The sequence below is a fragment of the Corvus moneduloides genome, chromosome 4 (genome assembly GCF_009650955.1).
Source record: "Corvus moneduloides isolate bCorMon1 chromosome 4, bCorMon1.pri, whole genome shotgun sequence".
NCBI classification, from domain to species: Eukaryota; Metazoa; Chordata; class Aves; order Passeriformes; family Corvidae; genus Corvus; species Corvus moneduloides.
The window spans coordinates 48,091,553-48,113,627 of NC_045479.1; the positions used below are offsets into that span (position 1 = coordinate 48,091,553).

A 22,075-nucleotide genomic window follows, 5' to 3' on the forward strand; every position below is an offset into this window, starting at 1 on the left:
TTTGCATGTCTAAAAACCTGTCTTTTGCTCATTATTTGGACTCCTGTATTCACCAGTATGTCTTTGTTGTGTTCATTTTTGTTTCAGGATCATTTCAAGTTCTTGTGCTAATCTCCTCATAATATTAACCGGCTGTATTAATGAGATAATAAACCAGATTTGTTGGTAATGAATTGATCCATTCAACTATTGGATTAATTAGAAAGACACTTAACATTCCAGCAGATGTTCTTATTTTGTTTCATTATCCTTGTGTTACCAACAGTGGGCTTATAAATGTATACTCTTCATGTCTATATTTACATTGTAAAGTCTTCAGCCTGAGGCCTTGTTGCTGTGCCAGAGACTACAAAAAATGACAGGAAACCTGTAAATATATCTTAAGCAAATTTGTATGAATTCCTGTTTCATCATTTCAGTTCTCAGACTTTGCAAAGTCTTGAATTTCCAAAGTATTCTTCATTTAATAATAAATTGATTAATCTATTTTAAATCTTCCCTAGTTAAAACCCTTTGTTTTTGGACTTAGTTCCTTTTCCTCTGGTCTTGTGACTCTCATTCCTTTTTATCCAGTGGCAAAGCTTCAAAAAGAAGGATGTGAGTGCCCCTGTCCTCAGCATTCCCTGCAGACTAGTTTAGGGAGTTGCTCCCTCAGCTTGCTGGTTGCCTGCTTGCAGAGTCTGCTGTTCCCTGAGCTCTGGCGCTCGAGGCGCGGCTGCAGGTTGCACATCAGGTGAACCTGAGTGAAGGAGTGAAGGAGTGAAGAGTTATAACAGTGAAGTTACTTCATTCATCTGAACCCAAATCCCTCCACTTTCTAGTTAGAGAATGTAATTTATGCAGCAGTGTTCAGTTTGTCCCCAGAGCTAGTGTCATGGGTTAGCAAGTGTAGTCCCGGAAGTGATGTTCTTGCTAAGGGGTGCTTACAGCTTCCTCTGTGACCTGACAGAACCTATCAGCGGCCAGTTTGAATATGGACAATTCTCTAAGCCACTTAAAGTTGTGACCGCCTCTGTGATCCACACTTAAGAATAGACAAACTCCCCCCAAGCTCTCTCTCGTTTCCAGTGCTGGCACAGGTGGCTGCAGGCCCAGTGTGGGGGCCAGTGGGCCCGGCCCAGGCCCTGCTCGGGCCAGGCCAGGCCGGGCTACGGCCATCCTGGAGCCGATGGACCTGTTCCACCCATGGAACCCCCTCCCCCCCCAGCCCTGCTATGTGCAGATGGGCGGCTCCCCCTCTCCAGCGCGGCCAAGATTCAGCTGAAGCTGCCCTGCTGTCCAGCAGAGATCATGTGAGCAACAACGATAAGCGAAATTCCAGCTGCAAGGCCTAGGTGAGATTAACCCTTTTAGTGCTGTGAAGAGCTGAAAACCTGAGGGAAGAGAAAGAAGAGATGCTTAAAGCTGAAATTCTGTTGTAAAGCTATGATATATCAGAGTACCCGTTGTAATTTCATGAAGGCATGGAGGGTGGAGCATTCAACTTGTTCTTGTGAGCAAAAGCACCTGCGCTGAGATAGGCAGATGCTGAAACAGCTGTAATTTCATGAGAAGTTTGAACAGGGAGAGATGGAAGCGATGAGGACTTTTGCTCCAAATGGAAAAGGAGAAAACCTCTGTTCCTAGAGATGTTCCCAGAGATAGTCCTAGAGATGAAGATGAGGAGGACCCTTTGCTCCCAGGGAAGGAGAAGGGCCTCTGTTCTTAGAGATGAAATGCTCCCAGAGATGGGTGAAGAGAACTTTCGTTTCTGAACAGCTCAATCTTAAAATTGTACCCCAGTAATTCAAGAGTGGACCCTCGAACGCAGTTGTGGGAAAAGCTGCAAGTCATGGGAAGGGACTCACATGCGAGCAGAGAACCAACCTTGGTGGCTGGCTCGTTGTGATAATGTTTTCATAGCATGGGCAAGAGAGACTCCTCTTCCTAAATGGACTGAACAAGGTTATTATGGAAGTGATAAACAGACTGAACATCTCAAGGGTTGTCTTTTCACATTGTCAGTGGGAGAAGGGAGGAAGGTGGGGGGAGGAGGAGAGTTCTGAAGGTGTGATATCATCTTTTTTTTCTTCTTTTAGGTCTGTTAATAAACTTCTTTATATTCTTTCAAGTTTGGTGCCTGCTTTGCGTTTCTCCTAATTCTTATCTCACAGAAGGTAAACAGTAATGAGTATTTTAGACCAAACCACTACAGCTAGTCAGAGCAGGTAGTTCAGACCTGCAAACCAAGTAGAATTGAGCACAAGAGTTCCACACTGCATTTAGTGTTTTAGGTGTGCTCATGCTGGCAACAGTGGATTCTGCAAACTGAAGCCAGTGCTGAGTGTCCTTGTTAGGGAGCAGTGATAAAATCGTAGTGGTTTCTTTTCCTTTGTGTATAATGCCTTTGAAGAAACCTTGCACACTGTGGCAGGCTTATGCTAAAATTGTATGAGACAGCTGAGGCTGTACAGCTGAGAAGAGAGGAGGAAGCTGAGAGGAAGATTCCATTTCACCTTATTGCTTCTCACCGTGCACTCCTTAGTTTGCTCTTGCCCCTGGTGGACTCTTGTGTGAGCATTTTCAACATTATAGAGCAAAAAGAAAGGAATGAATAGTTATTTCTGGTGAAGAGTTGGCTTGACTCATCATAGGATTTGGCAGGCCTGGGAGCCAGCACAAGCAGAAGGGCAGTGGTAGATGATTAGGAGTGGTAGGATAAGGTGGAGAAAGACAGAATAATGAGGCATCCCTGTGCTTCTTGGTGGAAGCAACTGGTTACACTGGCTAAACCATCTCTTGAGGACCTTGCCTTTCAAAACTCCCGTTCAAAGGCCGAATCTTTCCTTCCTTTTCTTTTTGATAATAGTATCTATTGTATTGGCCATAAAATTGCATGGCATATTGCTTTGTGATAATTGCATGTGTGATTGTGCAGGTGGAGTACATTGCCTGTTCTGCTGTAATCTGTGTTATAACTGTGTGGGTGTAACATTTACTTAATTGTGCAAATGAACATTGGTTTGAGGATGAGAATGATTGCATTCAAAAGTAAAAGTGTTCTAGTAAGGAAAATTAATCCATTTTCATCTTGTTGCTTCCCTAGCTGTAAAGATTAGCTAGTCTATATTATAACAATTCTTAAAATAAATAAAGCCATATAATTTTTATAACAGGCAGTTCTTTTTTTTATTTACTTTTTTTTCCCCACTGTTGTGATGGTATGTACAGTCCCTGTGCAGGGATCAGAAATCATTGTACTGGGTGTCCTGTGGGTGCTTATAACAAAAAACAGTGCTTATTCTAGTTTTGAAAGTAAATTGTTTTCTATACCATCTCATTGTCAAATATCTTCAAAGTATTTATTTTACTTTCCCCTGAAGAACTTGGTATACTTCTTAGTTTTAGTTTTCAAAGAATATATTCCTCTGTTCTTTCTACTAATCTACATTTTTTAGCTCTGAATTAGCTGTTAAAGACCATACATTGTTTTATCTGTCCTGTTAAAGGTTGAACAACATGGTGTCAGCTGCCAGTTCTGTGATTGAGAGCGATTTTCTTAGTTCCTGAGTTCAGAGGGCTTTCTGTGAAGCCTTTGGGATATCTGTTTGCATAACAGTCATGCTGCTCTTCTATTGGGCAGAGGAGAAAAACTCAGGGGCAACAACAGTATTCATCCAAAACTTAATGGATGGGTCCTATAGGGCTCTCTTCTCGTCGGGAGTGTCAGGAGTCCTGTGCTGTTCATCACAGACACAAATAAGAAGGGTGATAGATTTTGCTGTTAATACACATTTTTTTTCCCAAGTGGTAAAGCAGGAGGGCCAACTGAAGCATTGCAGGAAATCTCATCCTATTTGAGCAAACTGTACCCAAAAAAAGTGCAATTCAATGTTAACAAATGCAGAGTAACACACAGGAGTGAACACACAAAGAATATGACCACTGTCTTGACTAACACTCAATTCACAACTTACAAGACTTTGAATCATTGAAGAGAATTCAGTGGTTTATTCAACGATTCTAAAAGCAAGTGAAATACCAGAAATAAAAAGTAAGTAGAGGAGAGATTGAAAAAAAAATCCTGTGCTGATTTAGAAACATATTTTCTTCCACTCTTGGACATTTTGAGGCTACCTCTTAGGACATGAAGGGTAGAGTAGAACTAGCCAAGAGTTGAACCAGGACATCAAGGAATCAAGGACCATTATGAAAACATGAAAAGTTGCTGCAAGTTTTTGTAGGTGTTGAAAGACCAACAATTTCAAATAGTGCAGAAATAAGTTGATGGAGAAAAAAAAAAGCTTCTTAACTGAGGGGCTCATATAGACTTTGACTTAAACTCTCCACACTCAGATTTCTGGAAGACTACTCTATTTGTGTGATCTGTTTGCCCTATTTTTATACCATTCCTAGGTAATTGCTTCTTGCCCTTGTCAACCAGGGCACATGCACTAGAGGAGTATTTAATCTGTCCCGGTGAAGTCATTCTTGTTGCAGTAGGTTCTAAGACAAAAGCTTGTTGCTTTTCCCTCATTTTCAAGTGTCTCTGCATGTGGGAGTCTTGGAGTCTGAGAATGCGTCTGAGTGTTTTTATTTCCCTGTTAGCCCTGAGCTGTGCTATAGTTAACAGCTTTTATTCAGTACCTGTGGCCACTCTGCTTCAAATATAGAAACAAAATTAGCTGCTTTTGCAGAGATTTCAATATTATGCCTAGATTTATTTGTACTGTTTTGAGGTTTGTGCTACATTAGTCCGGTAAGTGCTACGCTAAAGGCTGTGCATTTGTTCAGCTCTGTGCATTTATTCTCTTGTTCAGTGTTTTTTGTAGCAGATAAGTAAAAAGATATTTACATGGATTCTTTTTTCCTTCGCCTCCTCTTTTAAGTGCCTTCGAAAGAAATTGCATAAGCTTCTGCAGTTTCCAAACTGCTCCAGTAGCCTGAAGTTACTCTCTTTTAGTATTAGGTACTCTGGTTGGGCAGCAAAAAAATTCTTCACCCCTGTTTATTCCTTTCAGCAGCTCATGACTACAGTTAAAGACTTAGCAGTTCAGTTTTTCCAGCACAAGTGGTTGCTATCCACAGTATTCTTACTAAATAACTGTATTGGTTCCATGTCAAAGTTGAGTACCAGTTCCTTCCATACACACCTATCTGTTGAAAGTTGAGTTCTTGAGGCAGATAGGCACTTACTTATTTGGGTTTCTAAATGTTTAAATAGGTCATTGCAAGAGACCTATACCAAAAATGAACAAAAAGCAGTGTTGCTGCTTAGTGGGTACAGTTGAACTGGCTGACAGAGTATCTTCTTAGTTCACTTGGCATCAGCAATTGCAAAGGAAATTAAGTTCTACTTTTCTCAGTAAACATAGTTTAATGCTTCTTCAGCAACACTACTGACTGTAAGAATGGACAAAGCTGGACTCTTGCAGGTACCATCAACTTTGCTTGGGAGATTTGATCCTTTTGTGATGATTGCTCTAGCACATAGTGTAGCCACTGCTGTTCTTAAAATAGAACAAAACGTAACAATTTCTGCAATGCCAGTTTAATAAAAACATTTCTGAGGGAAGGGAATGGGCTGAAGTGCAGGTAAAATTTTGAGAAGAAAAGTGTTAGATTGTGCACAGCAGCTGCCTTGCTCCAGGTAATACCATGCTCTGTGTGCTGCCATCTTTCCACAGTGCTTAGATATCTTTGGAAGCTGATGCCCAGGAAGTTCCCTCTGAGTATCAGGAAATGGTTTTGCACTGTGAGGGTGTCTGAGCACTGGCACCAAGGAGGTTATGGAGTTGAAGCCATTTGGATATAGTCTTGAGCAAGCAGCTCTAGGTGGTCCTGCTTTAGAGTCCTTGACCAGATGACCTCCAGAGGTCCCTTCCAATTTCATCCATTCTGTGATTCTGTGAAATTCCATTTTTTTACAGAGGTGTTCATGTCACTGCAGGAATCCAGAGACACAGAGTTTATTCTTGTGCTGCACAAACTAACTTCATAGTACAAGAGTCCAGGAGACCCATTTTTTTCCAGTGTTCAACCTCGAGAGGGTAGGAACATGGGGAGCTTCTTTCTGTTTACTGTAGCTAAAATTGAAGATATGTGTTGAAACTGGCATTTGCTTCCAAGATAAACCCTAACCCAAGACTGAGGTATGATTAATTTGGAAAATAAACGCCACAGTTTATTTCTGGACAGCTGGAATTTGGTTAGGCTAATGGGGCCAACTCTTGAACTCCCTTGGTCAAACAGTGTTTCTTAATGAATTACACTAATTTATGCCTATGGAAGAGCTTATGAATTTAGACCAGTGGTGTTTAAATGGGGAACACACACATATAACCCCAGGACAACATGTGGCAGTGACTCACCTCTGTGTGCTGTCGCTTGAGCAACCTGTGTCTGACTGGTACAGAATAGTGCAAACATGGGCCATTGACCTTTCTACATGGAGCATGGCTGCCCCTTCCTCAACATTGGTACAGCTAGAAAGGGTTCTGGTGGGCATAAGCGTCTGTGTGGCAGTAATCTTTATCAAGGATAGTCTTTTGTCATAGTGATGCCCGAGATGGCCACCTAAACACAGAGATGAGACAAGAATAAGGGAATGAAGGTAGGAATTTATTTGAAGGGCCTTCAAAGTACACCCTGGGCAGGCTAAAGGTTATACCCAAGATGGACCCCAGGTCACAAGTTCTTCACACTTTTATAAGTTTGGTTCATCTGCATATCAGGGTTAATTTTCCAATTAAAACTTCAGTTAATGATGTAACTACCCCAAGTTTGCCCTCCTCTTAGTTTACACATTTTGGGCTTAGGACAGTCTGGGTGTCCTAGGAGAGCAAGCTTGGAGAGGCTTGTTATGTCTAACCAGCATGAGAGGACAGCTGCTAATAGGCCACAAGAAACTTCAGAGTTACACACTAGGCAGTACAGGATTTGAAAAATGTAAATGTTAAAACCTAAGGCATCAATAGAGCAGTAAATCACATGCTAATGGGGAAAAAAAGGCAAGACAAATGTGTATCTTCAAGAGTCAGTCAGAAAATTATAAAAGTATTCTGCAATAAATAAAAGTATAATTAGGAAAATTAACATGCAAACCAGTTCGTCCTATACAGTCTAAATCCCTCCTGATGCTCTGAGCAATGTGGCTCAGGGAGCCACAGAGAGTAGCTTCATTCGTATCAACAGGTAGACTAGATATAGTGAGAGGAAGAAAAGTAGGTTTCTCATCATAAAACTTCTTCAGTAGTAAGCAGAGCACTTGTGTATGACTGACTTGGTGTCAGCTAGGAGTTTCATTTGGGACAGATACCTGAGAACTGTCCTGTGCTAACTTCCCACTGTCCTTGGAAACAATGCAGTCAACCCTCTTCCAAGCATCTTGCTCCTGAAGTGATCCATGCAACAAAACCGAGACTCAAACAGGTTTTACATGTACTACCTAAAAGTACTTCAAGAGATGTACATTTATTTACCTAGTCAAAATTAATTATTATTTTTATTTATTTTAGATACCGAGTGTATTTTGGAGCCTCTGTCTCTGCCAGAAAGTCCAGGTGGTGTTGCAGTAGAAAGTTCTCCCTATGTGCCTTGTATTTTCTGCAAAGAATGCTATGTCTTAGCAGAACAAAACCAGCTCCTGAAGCACATGATTATTGAACACAAGCTCGTCATAGCAGATGTGAAACTGGTTGCAGATTTTAGAAGGTAAGGGTTATATCATTTAAAATGAGTGTGTATGTCTGCAGATGTTATGGAAAGCTTTGGAAAAGTACAGATCATCTTTTTTAAAAGATGTTGTGGGAGGACTTCTCTTAAATTTTCTTATGAGCAATTTGCTGCTGGACTGTAAGGTTGTTTTCCTATTCCCTTCCCTCTCCCTAGTCCCTATATGTTGCTGGGACTAATGAGTTCAGTTTTAGAATACATGGCTTTTCCTGTGTTTGACTTTTTTTGATATATCCTAGGGTCTTCTCAGGTCCTGTCACTAATCAACAAGTTGTGTGCAAACTAGAAAGCCGGTTTTTAGTAAAGCCTATTCCAGACAATCAGCTCTTCTAATCTTTTTTTGATTTTATTTGTGTAGGGCAAGACTATTTCTACCCCTGTACAATGTCCTAAAGCTGTGTATTGCACGCAGAAGCTGCTCAGTACAGGATCTCTCACATTCTGGGATGAAATTTGTTTGTGCTATTTTAAGGCTGACAGTATTCCCCCATCAAAATCACATTTAATCCTTAACTGTGCTTTACAGTACTGTGATCTGCATACAACTGTGACTCCTTCTACAGCTGTGTCATTGATCATCTCACCAGGGTCACATTTGGCTTTCTCTCTCTTAACTTCCTCCAGTAGCTGGCATAGCCCCAGCTGGCTTGTAGCTTCAGAGACGAGGTACTTGCTTGGCATTTTGCTTTCCACAGTAATGTATGGGCCAGGAGGAAGGCTAGACAGTACCTGCCAGTCTGTAGATAGTTCTGCTGTAGTGTTTAAGTGTTAGATGGATAATTTCTCAACTAAAATGAGTTTTCTGGTAGGTCTTCTGTTACTAGTTACTCAGTCAAAGCCAGGACTTCGTGTCTATCAAGACTCAAAAAAAAAATTAAATAAATAATACAATATAATTCAGGAAGAGAAATGTAAACCATATAAATCCTTAATCAGATGTCTGATCTTAATATTGCTTAAAATTGAAAACTGATGGTAGTTTTTGTTTGCTTTTCTGCTGAGGGCAGGCAGAAGGAGAATGTACTGTTCCTTGGAGATAGTACTAGTGTCTTCAGGTAAATAAAGGAATCAGAACTGCTCAGTCATGGACCGCCAGTTTAAGTGTGCTTGGGGGAATTATTTTGCATTAATAGAAATGTATTTTAAAATCACCACTTCAGAAAGTGCCCATTTGGATTCTTTTTGCTGCTAATGCAATTGGAAGGTAGCCAAATCTTGTAGACAGTGGCCCCAGGACATGAAATGATGGAGTTGTTACTCTGAAGTGTGCTTTCTCTGATTTGCTGTATTAGTAAAATAGTCTAAAACTATGCACAAAAAAGAGTATATTCTGAAGTGTTGAACTGAGGAGTGGAAAATATGGGGTTCAACTCTGAAAAGATGGTATTATTTTTATGCTTAGCAATGAGTTACAGGCAGTCTTAGGAATACATTTCTTGACAGAACTGCAAGAACAGAATAATCCAGAAAAGACCAGTGCTAGTGGAAAACTTTTTTCTTTTCTTTTTTTTTTTTTTTTTTAACTTTGAAGAATAGAGATAATTTAGCATAAGGGCAGAGGGAAGAGATAAGGGGAATAAGTTTCTGCTTCATGACTCAACATGATCACTCATTCTGTCTCCCTGGAAGTATGACAAGGCATTGGTTTTATCTGGTCATTGATTATTTGGTTTAAGTCTTATGATACGAAATCCCTTAACTGTAACTTCCGTGACACAAACAGTTATGGGCAGGTGAGTTTGTGCTAGTGTTCATTTCTCTCAGTGCAAGGGACAGACATATATTAAATGAGCTCTTGAAATCTCTTCATTTGCACATTTATGTCCTAAAAGCTCAAGGATGACTTAATCTGGAAGAATTGCAGTTCTGTGTAGCAACTCTTCCAATGGGCATTACCAACAGTGGAGTAGGCAGGGGAACAACTAAAGAGTCACCTCTCGCTTACTGACATCTGATGATGCTGCTGAGTGAGCCTCAGCCACACGTGCTGGCTTCACTGTGCTCAGCTGTCTGCTGCACCAGAGGTTAGTCCTCTCCATGTCAGAGTTAGCAGAAAGAAATATGTGCTGGTTCCTTGGCTGCTGCAGTTGAAGTCCTTAAATATATTAGGTGAGATGGTAGAGGAAGTGTGAGCCACTATGGGATGTGATAGCTGTGGCAAGTAAACTTACAGATTGCACAAGTATTAAAAGCTGCAGCTGTTTAAAAATGCCCTCATAATAATATCTGATTTTTTAATTATTCTTTTCTTAATTTGATGGCACATAATAAGAAGCAATCATTGAATAGCCTTTATCTTACCAACTCTCACATGACTTATATCATACATGAGTATAAATATAAGCAAGCACTTAAGCATGTTCAGATTGTATTTTGTAGTAAAATTCTGAATAATTAGCACAAGAATTGCTTGGTTCCCATCATCATATAAATGAAGCGATGATTTCTTCTTGGTTAGACAGTAGCTTCCTAGTTCAGTGAAAATCTAATCTCAGTTGGGTTCTGTTGATGCAGCTGTAATACCAACAAAGATAGTACAGAGTGTTTTTAAACAATGGTAGTTGATGGGTTAAACCTTCAAAATATGTTTAGGGCTTTTCTTATTCTGTCTGCTATCTTATCCCCAGGTGTTCAGGGACTTCATTTTTCTGTCTTTCCAGTTGTCTGCCAAGCTACAGCTTTCATTGTAACTCCACAGGAGACCTGCCAAAACCTCACTTTTGTCAAGCTGGTGTTTTTACTGAGTTTCAGCTTCCTGACTGCATCTTGCAGAACACAGAGCACAATATTTTGGGAATTTGAGGATGCTCTCTAATAAATCTTTTCAGTAAAGATGCATCTGAGTGGCACTTTTGTCTGAAGATGTGAATAGGTCACAGTATTTATGGAAAGCTTGGTGCAAATCTGCTTATTGAGTTCTTAACTTTGACAGCATGGTTAAACCCAGTTTAAGTGAAACTGAATTAATTTCATAAAATTGAAAACTAATATGAAGGAAGAAAGAATGGACACAGGAGGTAAACAAAGAAAGAAAACCACTTAAGAATTTAGAGCATGAAAAAACAAGAGCTGATCAATTGTTTATTAAAAGTTTTTTGGTGTTTCCTTTTTCACTAATCATCTCCCCCTTATTTTTAAAGCTACATCTTGCACTGGAAGAGGAGGTTTGCAGAACAACCTATCACAGACTTTTGTAGTGTGATAAGAACAAATTCAAAAGCTCCATTAGGTACGTATGCTGCTTGCTTACTCTGATGGGCAGATCACGTGATAATTTCTGGCATATACTGCTGCTTTGATCAGCTAAGTGTGTCTGACACTAGGTCAGAAAACCACGGAAGTAATGTTTAACTCTTAAGCACATATTTAAACTTACCTTTTCCAGGGATTACAGCACATGCTTCTGCACTGTGCTGAGTGAGGATGAGCTCAATACGTGCTTAAATGCGCTGTGAACTGGGGCCCGTTGCAAATCAAGGCCTGGAAGCAGAGCTGCTCACATCGTGGCTGGGGAGGTGTCAGTACCCACCACATAAATAAATAATTGGTGATGGTCCTTCCAAAATGTTGAGAAGCATTCCCAGTGAGCTGCCTTTTCTAACTTCACCCTGCCCACCACCTGCACTGATGCTGCTAATTCTTCTTGGACATCGGGGCCACAACACCCCTTTCTTTCCCCTGCCACAGTGCTCACTGCCCCAAGGGTGGCAGGGGACATTATCTTCACAGAAGCAGTACAATTCTTCAATTTTCTGGGCTCCAGCACAAGACTGAAGCCATAGTTTACTGTTCTGCTGCATTGGTATGGTGGCACATTCCATCATAGGGACAGTGTTGACCGTGTGAAGGAAGTGTTTTTTCTCAGAAGTAGCTGATGCATTACTCTGGCTTTCCTTTTCTAATAGAAGAACACAGTTTACCTAAAATAGATAAGAACTTCAGGGCTTTTCTGCATCTTTAATTATCAATGGAGATCTTAAAAGAGAGGAAACAATGCATACGGCTGGTGTCAGAGATAGTTAGAAGGTGAAAACTGAGTACAAAACAGATGAAAGTAATTTTTTTAATTACTCAAAATAATTTTAGGAAAAATAGCCCTGGAAAACATGAAAATCACTCCAAAAATCATAATTCTGTTTCTCTTACATATGTACGTTTTTGCTTCTGAAATTTTAATGCTTACCACTCAGTTTGAAAACTGCAAATCAAGCACCTGAATACCAGAATTATGAAGTATCAATGAACCTTCTCTCTCTCTCTCTCACTCTCCTTCTCCCTCCCTCCCTCCCCACCCCCTCTCTCCCTCTCCAGAAAATTGTTCTTATCTCAACCCATTATCTTTTGTATTTTCCTGCATGCTGAGTAATCTTAATTCCTTTGAATAAAATTTGTTGCCTTCTTCAATTGGATATGACCATAAATAGTAAAAAGGTTACTAAAGATAAAATATGTGTAAAACATATACATAGAAATGTAAATTAGGCAAGTCTCAATGTATGGTACTAAACAGTTGTTGTGTATACTCACAGGTAGAAAAATACCTGATGGTAAAAGGTAACGTGATAGGTCAGAGCATGGGGAGGATAAACCAAATTATGATAGCTAGTGAAAACTGACAATTGCTTAGGGAAATAACTGATAAGGTAAAATGAAAGGTGATTTCATGTTTCTTTCATGCTGACTTTAATCTGTAACCAATATCAATGGTAATTGTTTTATGTGTCCAGAAGAACCGTCATGGAAATGAATAAAGCTGGTAGTGGAGAAAAGCTATGCAAGACTTTTGCCTTCAAACTCCAATATAAATATGCACAAATATTTAAACATGTTTCATTAAATTATGAAATTAAAGGAACTTTTATAGATTAAAAATCGTATTTGTTATTATTGTTAACATATTCCATTGTTAACATACATTGTTAACATATTCCAAGGACTTAGCAAATTATGTGCCAGAAATATTCAAAGCAGCTGCAACTTCCCATTCCTTACTCACACTTTCTAATCTCTTGACAGAGGAACAGGACAATTATTTTCTTTTATGTGATGCTTTACCAGAAGACAGATTACTTAGAGAACAGCTTCAGCAAAAGAAACTGGTAAGAAATTACTGTCGTTTCATATTTTAAGGTAAACACTCCAGTAGAGTAATATATGGTAACTTAGTAGGCATTTTAAAGGTAAAGCATTTTTTGCTAGATGGCAAAATTATGAATTTCTTTTTAAGTTCATTTCCCTAGCTGCTGCACAAACATACACTAATCGCCTGTTTATAGATTTTTCCTTGGGATAAATTTACAGGTTGTATGTCAGTGTTCCACACAAGTGGAAAATACGCCCAGACCACTGAAAAAGGCTGAATGTGCTGAACATTTTTCTTCTTGCAAGGATCTGCAATGTTGACACACTATCTTTCATGTAATAATATACATCTAGGGAAGTTAGCAAAATAAAACTTTGTGTGCCATACTGTGAGCAGGGAAAGTGATACTTATCTACAAAATCTTTGAGCAAGTTGTTTTTGTGCATTCGCACTCTCTTTCCCAGATTTCAGTAATTCACAGTCTCATACTCACAAGCACCGTGGTGTGTGAGTGAGGAGGGCTGGCCAGTATTGCTTCTGTGCAATGCAAAGGACAAGAAATGCCAGCTCTCGAGTCCACATGAACCACTCGATTCTTCTTGCCTGGTGATGGCAACCTAGTACTTTGGACTCAAGAACTTCTAGGCATTGTCAGTTCTGAACGGATGGTCCTTCAAGTTAAACTCATGCTGACCGGCTTCCAGGAGTCTTAGTCCAGGTTGTCGACCTGTTTTTTTCTGTTTTCTTGTTTGAAATCATGTCTGGACTCTGGTTTTGCTGTTGGGCTAATTTAGAAATCAATGTTACATGGTACATAGCAGCCTTGTTGACAATCTCCTCATGTTAGGAGAATTTAGCCCAAAGCAAGTGCTGGTTTTGTTTACAGAGTAATTAAATTAGAGAAGAAAGAGATATGCATTCTTATCATGGTGTGAAATAGTTTGCAATTATCACTGTTTCCAATATCAGGATTGTATCCTCAGTTTTTACCGAAGGATTTTGTGAAATCAAGCTGCAGCTGTAGTTGGGGCTAATGGAGTCACTGCTTTAGTTACATCAATAAAGTCTGTTTATTTTTTCATTTCCTTTTGCTGCAATCTGAGCGTTGTCTTGCAAGTTAAATAGTTACTTTGCTTTCTAAAGCCTTTTACCTCCAGACAACTCCAGCAATTAAGAATGAGCTGGCAAGTGGACTCATGTGAGTTGCATAGAATAAGGACCAGAACCATACAACTTTTAGTGATATTTCTGTATCCTTTGAATCCTAACTGCTGTCTCCAACAGCAAGCCCAAACAAGGACAAATGCTGTCTTTAAAATGTGCTGCCTGAAGCATTTCATTCTGCAGTTTTGAAACTCCAGTTTAGGAACATTTCAGGCTGTATTGCAGCAGGGAGCTAGCCAAGGTGGATGTCATGCCGAGACATAATGGTGACTGTGATGTATTGAGAGAGGCCAAGGAATGAGCCTGAAGTAGGTTAGAGAGCACAGCTTGCCGAAATAGCTGACAGGCTGTGAAATACAAAACAGATACGGTCTTTTGGAAAAACACAGTCTTGACAAAGAATTCATAGTTGTGCAGCAGTACCAGGCAAGGAAGTCCTGGCAGCAAAACTAGAGGTACATGGAGGGGCAGTGTCAATATAAGCCACTTGGGTGTTTCTTTATGTAAAAAATGTAACATCCTCAAACCTATTTTTTTGAAAATATGTACTTCGTACAACAGCACTGACCTTGTCTTGCTCTCATGTATTAAATTGTTCACCTGTCATTTGACTGGTAGGTTTAGGTGAAGAGGCTTCTCTTTCTCCCAATAACTAAAGACCCTGAAGAGGAGTCTTCACCAAGACTGCAAGCTGTACCAGCCTCCCAGGAAGAGCTGTTCATATGATCCCCAGTTTCTTAAACTGAGACGAGGTTCAGGAGGTTGAAGCTATACATTGGAAGGGATGGAGATGTTAGCCCAGTTTAGTGTAATGCAGTATCAGAAGTGCTTACAGAGTAGATAGCAATGTCAGCATGTTAATACCTACTTCTGAGTTCTGTAGGCCCTTCTTTGCCTATGTTGGGTATTTAATTGCTTTTCTCAAGCGCTCTGGAATCTTGCCCATCCTCTATGGGTTTATGAAGACTTGTCATCCTAATGGTCAGAAATAGTTTTGTCTGATTCCATAATGACTGTTGGGTAAATTATGTCAGATCTGAATACATATAATGTCCAACCTTTAACCCTTTCTTGTCCTTTGCTGATTTTGGTTCTTTTTTCTTTTTGTTTTGAATGCATTTCTTTAACAGCTGTGACAAAATTAGACTCAATGTTCCAAACATTCCTCTTTGCTCATGTTTGGTTTCTTGCTGCATCAGATCTCTGTTCTTCTTTGCTGTTTATTTCTAATGTATTTGGGGGTAGGGGAAGGTCAGTTTTCACTATTTCATTTTATGATATTAGCCTGTCTCCATCTTCTTTTGCTTGTCTTAGTTCAAACAAACTTCACCCTTCACCTGCTTCAGCTTGGCAGCCTGTGGTATGTGTCTAATGCAATTTCAGCCCTCTTTCTTTTCATACATCTTTACATAGTTAGTTTTCATCATATCATGAAACTCTTCCTCCTTTTGTTTTAATTGACTCAGCTTCCTGAATGAGCTGAGTGTCTTCTACATCAGTGTCAGAGTACCCTTCAAAATCCAAGTCATCTGACCTGTCATTGATTACAGCCTTTTCAGGTGTAGGTTTTAGCGTGTATCGCTTCAGTAGTTGAGTCAACTCAAGAAGAGAAGCAGTAGTGATGAAAGGAAGAACCTAAAAGCAAATGGGACAGACAGCTAGAGGAACAATCCCTTATACCTGTCCCAGTTAGTCATTCCAATATTCATTTGGAACCCAGTCTCTGTGGAGTCAGCTAGAATCAAGGGTGAGGTACAGGAAAAAAAAGAAGAAAAAAAATAAAGGAAAAAACCACATTTTTTGGAAGTGTTTTGGGTATCTTTGTGTTAGTATCAAAATGAGTTAATGCTGACATCCCCAGACATTCAAGGAGGTTGGAAGCTGGTGCAAGTATTTAAGCAAATTGCTCATTTCCTGCCTCATAACTTCAGTTTCTGCTTGACTTTCATTACCAGAATGTCTCTGCTCAGAAAAATCTGTTTTATGTAAGTTATTGTAATTGCTGTTCTCCCTTCAGAGTCCCAGCAGTGAAATAGAGGGTTGGAAATGTCTGTAAGGAAGAGCAGCCTTGTTGCTTTTGCTGTATTTGATGTGAACTGGAGCTTTTAATTCCTCACCTGTCCAAGTATCAGATATGCTTTCTGGTTTGGAAAGTTCCCTCTAGCAATGAAAGATGCCAGTATTTCAAAAAAAGGAGGGTCTACCTTGGAAAATATTTTTTCAACTCTGTTGAGTAAATTGGTAAAGCAACAATGCTGGATTAGTCAAAGCTTCCCAGCTGCCAAGCATGCCAGTGTAGGGGGAAATGGGAAGGGTGAGAGAGTGAAGTAGCAGTAGCATCGTCTGTATGGAGAATACAGTATGCTTCTCCTTCCTCCTCAGACATAACTGAGAGCAGCTGCTAACAAGGGCCTCAGTAAGGAATCTGGAGTTAGGCAGCCAAATACCACAGAAAACTTTTTTTCCTCCTAGTAAATGAAAATCAAGAAGCCACACTGGAATATCATTGATGAGGGTGGGGGTGTTTAAACCCTTTCTATCCAAACGGGACATGATCACTTTTGATTTCCATTTAGATTGTTTCCAGTGTTTTTTACAAAGTATATAAACTATGTTTATAATGGTTTCAAATCCAAGGTTAGCCAAACAGCGTCAAACATGCTGCTGAGTGGAGAGAGGGGGCAGCTCCACGCATCAGAGAAAGCCCCAGTTTCTACTGACATGGTATGGGACATTCACTGCCTGCATGGAGCAGTCTTACTTAATTGCATCTCTGCTGAAGGGCTGTGACAAGGTGTGCTCCATTCACCTCTTTCCAGAGTCAGCCCTGAAAAATAGGAATTTACATTTCTGTGAGCTGACGTTTTGCATAATGCAGCAGGACATGAGCAGATACAGCCTAAAATGTGAGTAGGCGCTGCTGAGCATGATTCCAACATTAAATGTACACCTTGTAGTACAAAAACAAACAGAAAAGCCCCAGCATATGTATTTTCAAGGTAACAGACTCTTAGCTGATGTGCAACAGCTACAGTTCCCAAGTGATGTGGTTGAATCTGGGCCCTGGAAGGAGCTGTGGCACAGTGTGCCCATGTCTCTCGGCATCCGCAGACCCCAGGCCAAGTGCACTTCAGGTGCAGCACTCTCCTGCACTCTTGACAGGCATCTTATCACCCTACTGCCCCTCACTGGGTGCAGCATGCTGCTTTTGTGGAAGAGAAGCAGACAGCACATTTACGTGCCCAGTGTCACCTCGTGCCACCTCTCAGTGGGCAGCGGGATGTGGTGTAGTACATCCACACCAGCCTGTCTGCACTGCAGGATGCGTTGGGGCCTTTCATGACAGTAGCTCAAGCCTTCCTCTCATTTCTTCGGGGGTTCAGGGGGTGTGTCTTTCCTTTCTTTTCTCTTTTCATTTCTTTTCTACCTTCTCTGGAGTTTATCCAAGAGGCATAGCTGAGTGTAATTCAGATGTACCCTATGAACAAATTTGTGCTTTAATCCACATAAAAGAGTTACTAAAGAGACAGGTGGGAAAAACAAAGTTTCACTGCAGGTTCTGAAGAGATAAAGAGATTGAGAAAATCCCCTAAGAAATTCAGTCATGATCCCCAATGTCAGAAAGCAGTCAGTAGCCCCTCTGTGCTGCACAGAAATGAAATCCTTTCCCAGTTATCAGTACTTAAAACACAAGTACAGAGTAGTATGTTGCTAGGCTGAAAATATGCTAAGTTTTAATCCAGACATTGATTCTCTCATGTCCCAGATGATTATGGCCTTTCCATCTGAAGTGCATAGTAACTCCACAGTATAACTACGCTGCTGCTGTTACAGCAACAGAGACAAATCACCTGCTGCTTGATTTTGTCGTTGTTAGGAAAGTGCACCAAGTGTTGTAAAGTGTCTGACCTAGCCTGTTGCCCTACTTTAAACAGAACCAGGGTTAAGGGAATGACCTTCTCCTTTTCCCTGGGTTCGTATGTGCCACAGCTTCTTACAGAAACTGCCAGGGCTGTGTCTTGTATTAGAAAAAAGCCCTCTAGGTTGCCTGCAATTAGCCATTGAGTTTGTCATTCCACTGGGTGTTAGGTGGTTACCCATAAACCTGCTCACTGTTACCAGAGGTAAGCCTGAATCACAGGTAGAACCAATAAACTGACAGGTTTTATACAGAATTATTTAAATAGTTGCACAAGATCTCGCTGTGGATTGTATTTATTTCCATGCACCATGTATATAAAGTTAAGAGAATTTTACTGGAACTTAACTGGGATGCATACTGCCTTTGGAAAAACTTGGAATTTTTGTGAGAACCCACATTCAAAAGTTTGGTCCCCACAAACCCACATCTGGTTTGTGTCAGCAGAACATTTGAATTCTGTATGTTCATTGTTACCAGTAGGGATAAATACGTATAATAAGCTTATATGATGGAATGGTTTTGTCTGAATGACTATATCTGTTTCTTTTCACAGAGAGAAATTCTAGAACAGCAACAACGAGAGAGATATGACACAAGTTTTCATAGTGTATGTATGTTCTGTGATCAAGAATTCACAGGAAACAGGTTTGTTTGTTGCCCTGTTTGCTTTTGTTCTATTTTTTTGATATCTGCTCAGCATCTTTTTTTATGTTTTCAGTGTCATTGAACCAGTCAATCCATAATGGTAGGACTCAGAAGGTAGAATTAACTCTAAAATATAGTTTAAGTATTTCTTTCAACTGAAGTGCCATTTTAAATAGATCCTGTCCTACTTCTCAAACCTTTTTATTTATTCCAGTGCAATTATTTCTACTACACAGTACATTGGATTTGGGAATGAACCATTTTAAAGATAAACTTTTTTTTGGTAGCTGTTTCAGCAACAAGGAGAGCTGTGTAAGCCAGTGTGATGGTTAAAAAATATTTTTATCCAGTTGTACATTTTCCTATTTAAAGCTCACCTAACTAGTGTGAATTTGAATATCAAGTGAAAAAGAGGAGAAGAAAATTAGAGTGAGACCAGAGTGCTTTACAGCATCAGTCAAGTGCAAGCAAGAATTGCATTGAAGTGCATGCTCCAAAGAAACTTTGTTTATTCAGAGTAAATCAGTTTCAGTGGGAGAGGCTAAGTCTGTTTGTGTGGGTAGTTCTGGTAATCTGGAAGGGTAGAAGAACCTGGGGTCATATTCCTGCAGGTCATCCCAATGTTCTATGAGTGTCCCTCTCTACTGTCTGGTGCAGTGAAGCTCAGATCGTTCAGCCCCCAGGAACTTCATCCTCTGCTTCCTCTTGGGTCTGACAGGCAGAGTGCACGTTTGAAATTCATGCCTGGACTATGGTAAAAGCAAGTGCCAACATTCGGATGTTTCTTTAGTCCCCAAAAGCAGAAGCTGAGGCATATAGAGATGTTGGGCACCTAAGGAATTAACCAGTACATCTCTGTTAGAGGAATATCTTATTTGAACATCCACTATGTTTATTTGTGTACACTTTTGAGTGCCTTTCATGTTGCTAGTGCTGTGTGAAGCAGTATTGATGTAAAAGCACATTGCATCCAAGAATTTCTGCTCTGCTAACCAGCATAGAGAAGTCTGACAAATGGCTTTTTAGAATGTTTCTCAAGAGGCTTGTTTGAAATGTGATTTACTTATACAGGGTAATGAATGAGCTTTGCTAACAGTAAGGGTCAAAATAAACTATACTGTAATTTTCATTTAAAGGATTATATATCATGCGCGTGGATTGAGCAGTTGAAATGTTGCTGAACATTCAGCAGAGCTGAAAATGAAAAACTTCTTGTTTCAATAAAATTGCATTTTTTTTCCTAGCAGTGGCAGCAAGACTATTACTGTTTATTTAATGTTGGCTTTTGTGCAATTTTAGAGCCATTGGTGTATTTTAAATCACTAATTGAATAATCCTCATGTGTATCCAAAAACGTATAACATTCTATTTGAATGTCTTTTGCAGATCTGTCCTTCTCAATCATATGGCAAGAGAGCATGCCTTTAACATTGGACTGCCAGATAACATTGTGAACTGCTATGAGTTTTTGGCTGTATTACAGGGGAAGCTTGACAGGTAAGTAGAGTTTTGTTGGTTTGTTTTCAATAAATTTGGGTCATATTTCTTTTAACTTGGAAATAGTTGGTAAAATTGAATTCCACATTTGTGGCTAGTTACAAAGAAGCAAAGAGAGCATGTAAGTTTATTGTGAGTCCTCTTAGAAGTCTTTTTGTTGACTTACTGAAAGCTAATTCATAACAGTTCATAGTATGAAGTCAAGTGCAGTGTTTCAGTTATGCATTGCACAGTTTCCCTCGACATCAGTAATAGCACATGCCTTTTTCTCACAACTGTTAGCATTAATGTTCTTTCTCATCGTAACAAACTTTTTGCTAAACATCTCTTTAATCACTGGATACAGAGTCCTTGTGCCAGTCTTCATTTACCTCCATATACCATTACTATGGGATGTTTGGTCTCTCCCTTTTGTACTGCTTACAGAGTAAGGCCAGAGCAGAAGGGGATAGATACGTGTTAACTTTTTCCAGAAATGAAGACATATTAAGAAAGCCTTTTCTTTTATCACTAATGTTGCCTAATGCACTGAATTACCATGCTTACTGATAATTTGCAGCTCTGCTGTTTACCAGTAGGACCTGAGGCTCTCAGTTAGAGGGAGTTTTCTCAAAGTTGACCCTCTCTGTAGTCAATGCACATGCTGAAATTATGTCCAGAGTAGTGAAAGGCCATCTCCCTACTGCTAAGAATAGGCTTATTAGCTATGCTAATAGAATAGTACTTGAAAATAAATTACTAGAGGAGAAAAATCTTGTTTCAGGCAAATAAGACTACATTATGTATGCTGCCAGAAAGCCTTTCATGCTCTTCCTGGGAATGCCTTTCTCAAGTAGAGCAAACACTTTGCTGTTGGCAGGTGGAGCAAAGCAGATAGTAAAATTCATAGATGTATTCTGCCATCAGACCTATGATTCACCAGCAATGCAATATTGATTTGAAGTCTGCAAGCATAGGGAGAACTCAAAACTTCTTAAATGTCTTAGAAGGCAAAATGATACTGAGAATCCTGAATTCCTGCTCCACACAAAAGAGCTGAGGGGAATCTGGAACCAAAACAGTTCTGTGATGCTGATCTAAGGCAGTGCATAAACTTCTGTTTTGTTTGAATTGCTCTGGAAGACATACTGTGGTAAAATTCTCATTTTTTAATGAATGTTTTCACCTTCTTGAGTAATGTATATATACACCTATATAATACTTCATGTCTATGTATATATATGCATGTAAATATGTGTATGTATGTCTATCTATGAATTACATAGAACTCTGTGTGTGTGTGTATGTGGATATGAATTTACTTACTGAATTTTATTTTTTGGGATTTCAAAACCCATTGACCACCCTGGCAAACTTTCGTTTACCCTCCCTGTTGAGGTAGAACTATAAAAACTTTCTGTTTAGCTAATTTAAATTGTTTCAAAAGGTAAGTAGTATGTTCAGTAAGTAGTATGTTCTTTCACTCTGAATTACAAAGAAGCCATTACGGATGGATTGGATCTCAGTGTAAGTCCATGCTGAGTTATAGAGCTCACACACGGAGCAGTCAGAAGCCTTTCTGTGCCAATTTTGGATAATCAGACTTTTATCCCACTTTGCATATGGGGAAAAACTTTTTTGTTAACTATATTTTTCATTTTCTGTCGTTATTTCTATGTTTGATTGACTCTACTCTGATCTAAGATTATCTTGTAATTTTTTCTTTCAAATAAGCCTTCTGTTACTTTTAGTTTGCTCTGACATGCTTAGGTTAATCTTACTATATATAACTCTATCTTATTTAAGTTTATTATTTTGTATTATTTTCATTTTAACATGTTGACCTGTTTACCTTTTTATCTTAGCTTACAGTGTTTATACTGTGAAAAAGTCTTCAGAGACAAAAACACACTTAAAGATCACATGAGAAAGAAGCAGCATCGCAGAATCAATGCCAAAAACAAAGAATATGATAAATTTTATATCATTAATTACTTGGTAAGTAGTTCTATGAATAAATAGCAAATTGACTAAAGAGATACAGACATTATCTAGCTAAAAGTGAATAAATC

At 39.5% G+C, this 22,075-nt stretch overlaps 1 protein-coding gene across 2 annotated transcripts in view; it reads left to right on the plus strand.

Annotated features, from left to right (window-relative positions):
- Window positions 1–22,075, plus strand: part of ZNF277 (zinc finger protein 277) — a 46,383-nt gene that overhangs the window by 12,490 nt on the left and 11,818 nt on the right. For both annotated transcript variants that reach the window (XM_032106963.1, XM_032106964.1), the window contains exons 2-7: window positions 7,497–7,692; window positions 10,854–10,942; window positions 12,730–12,812; window positions 18,436–18,527; window positions 19,914–20,024; window positions 21,869–22,001. In XM_032106963.1, coding sequence (XP_031962854.1) covers window positions 7,497–7,692; window positions 10,854–10,942; window positions 12,730–12,812; window positions 18,436–18,527; window positions 19,914–20,024; window positions 21,869–22,001 — 704 coding nt within the window. The remainder of the gene's footprint in view (window positions 1–7,496; window positions 7,693–10,853; window positions 10,943–12,729; window positions 12,813–18,435; window positions 18,528–19,913; window positions 20,025–21,868; window positions 22,002–22,075) is intronic.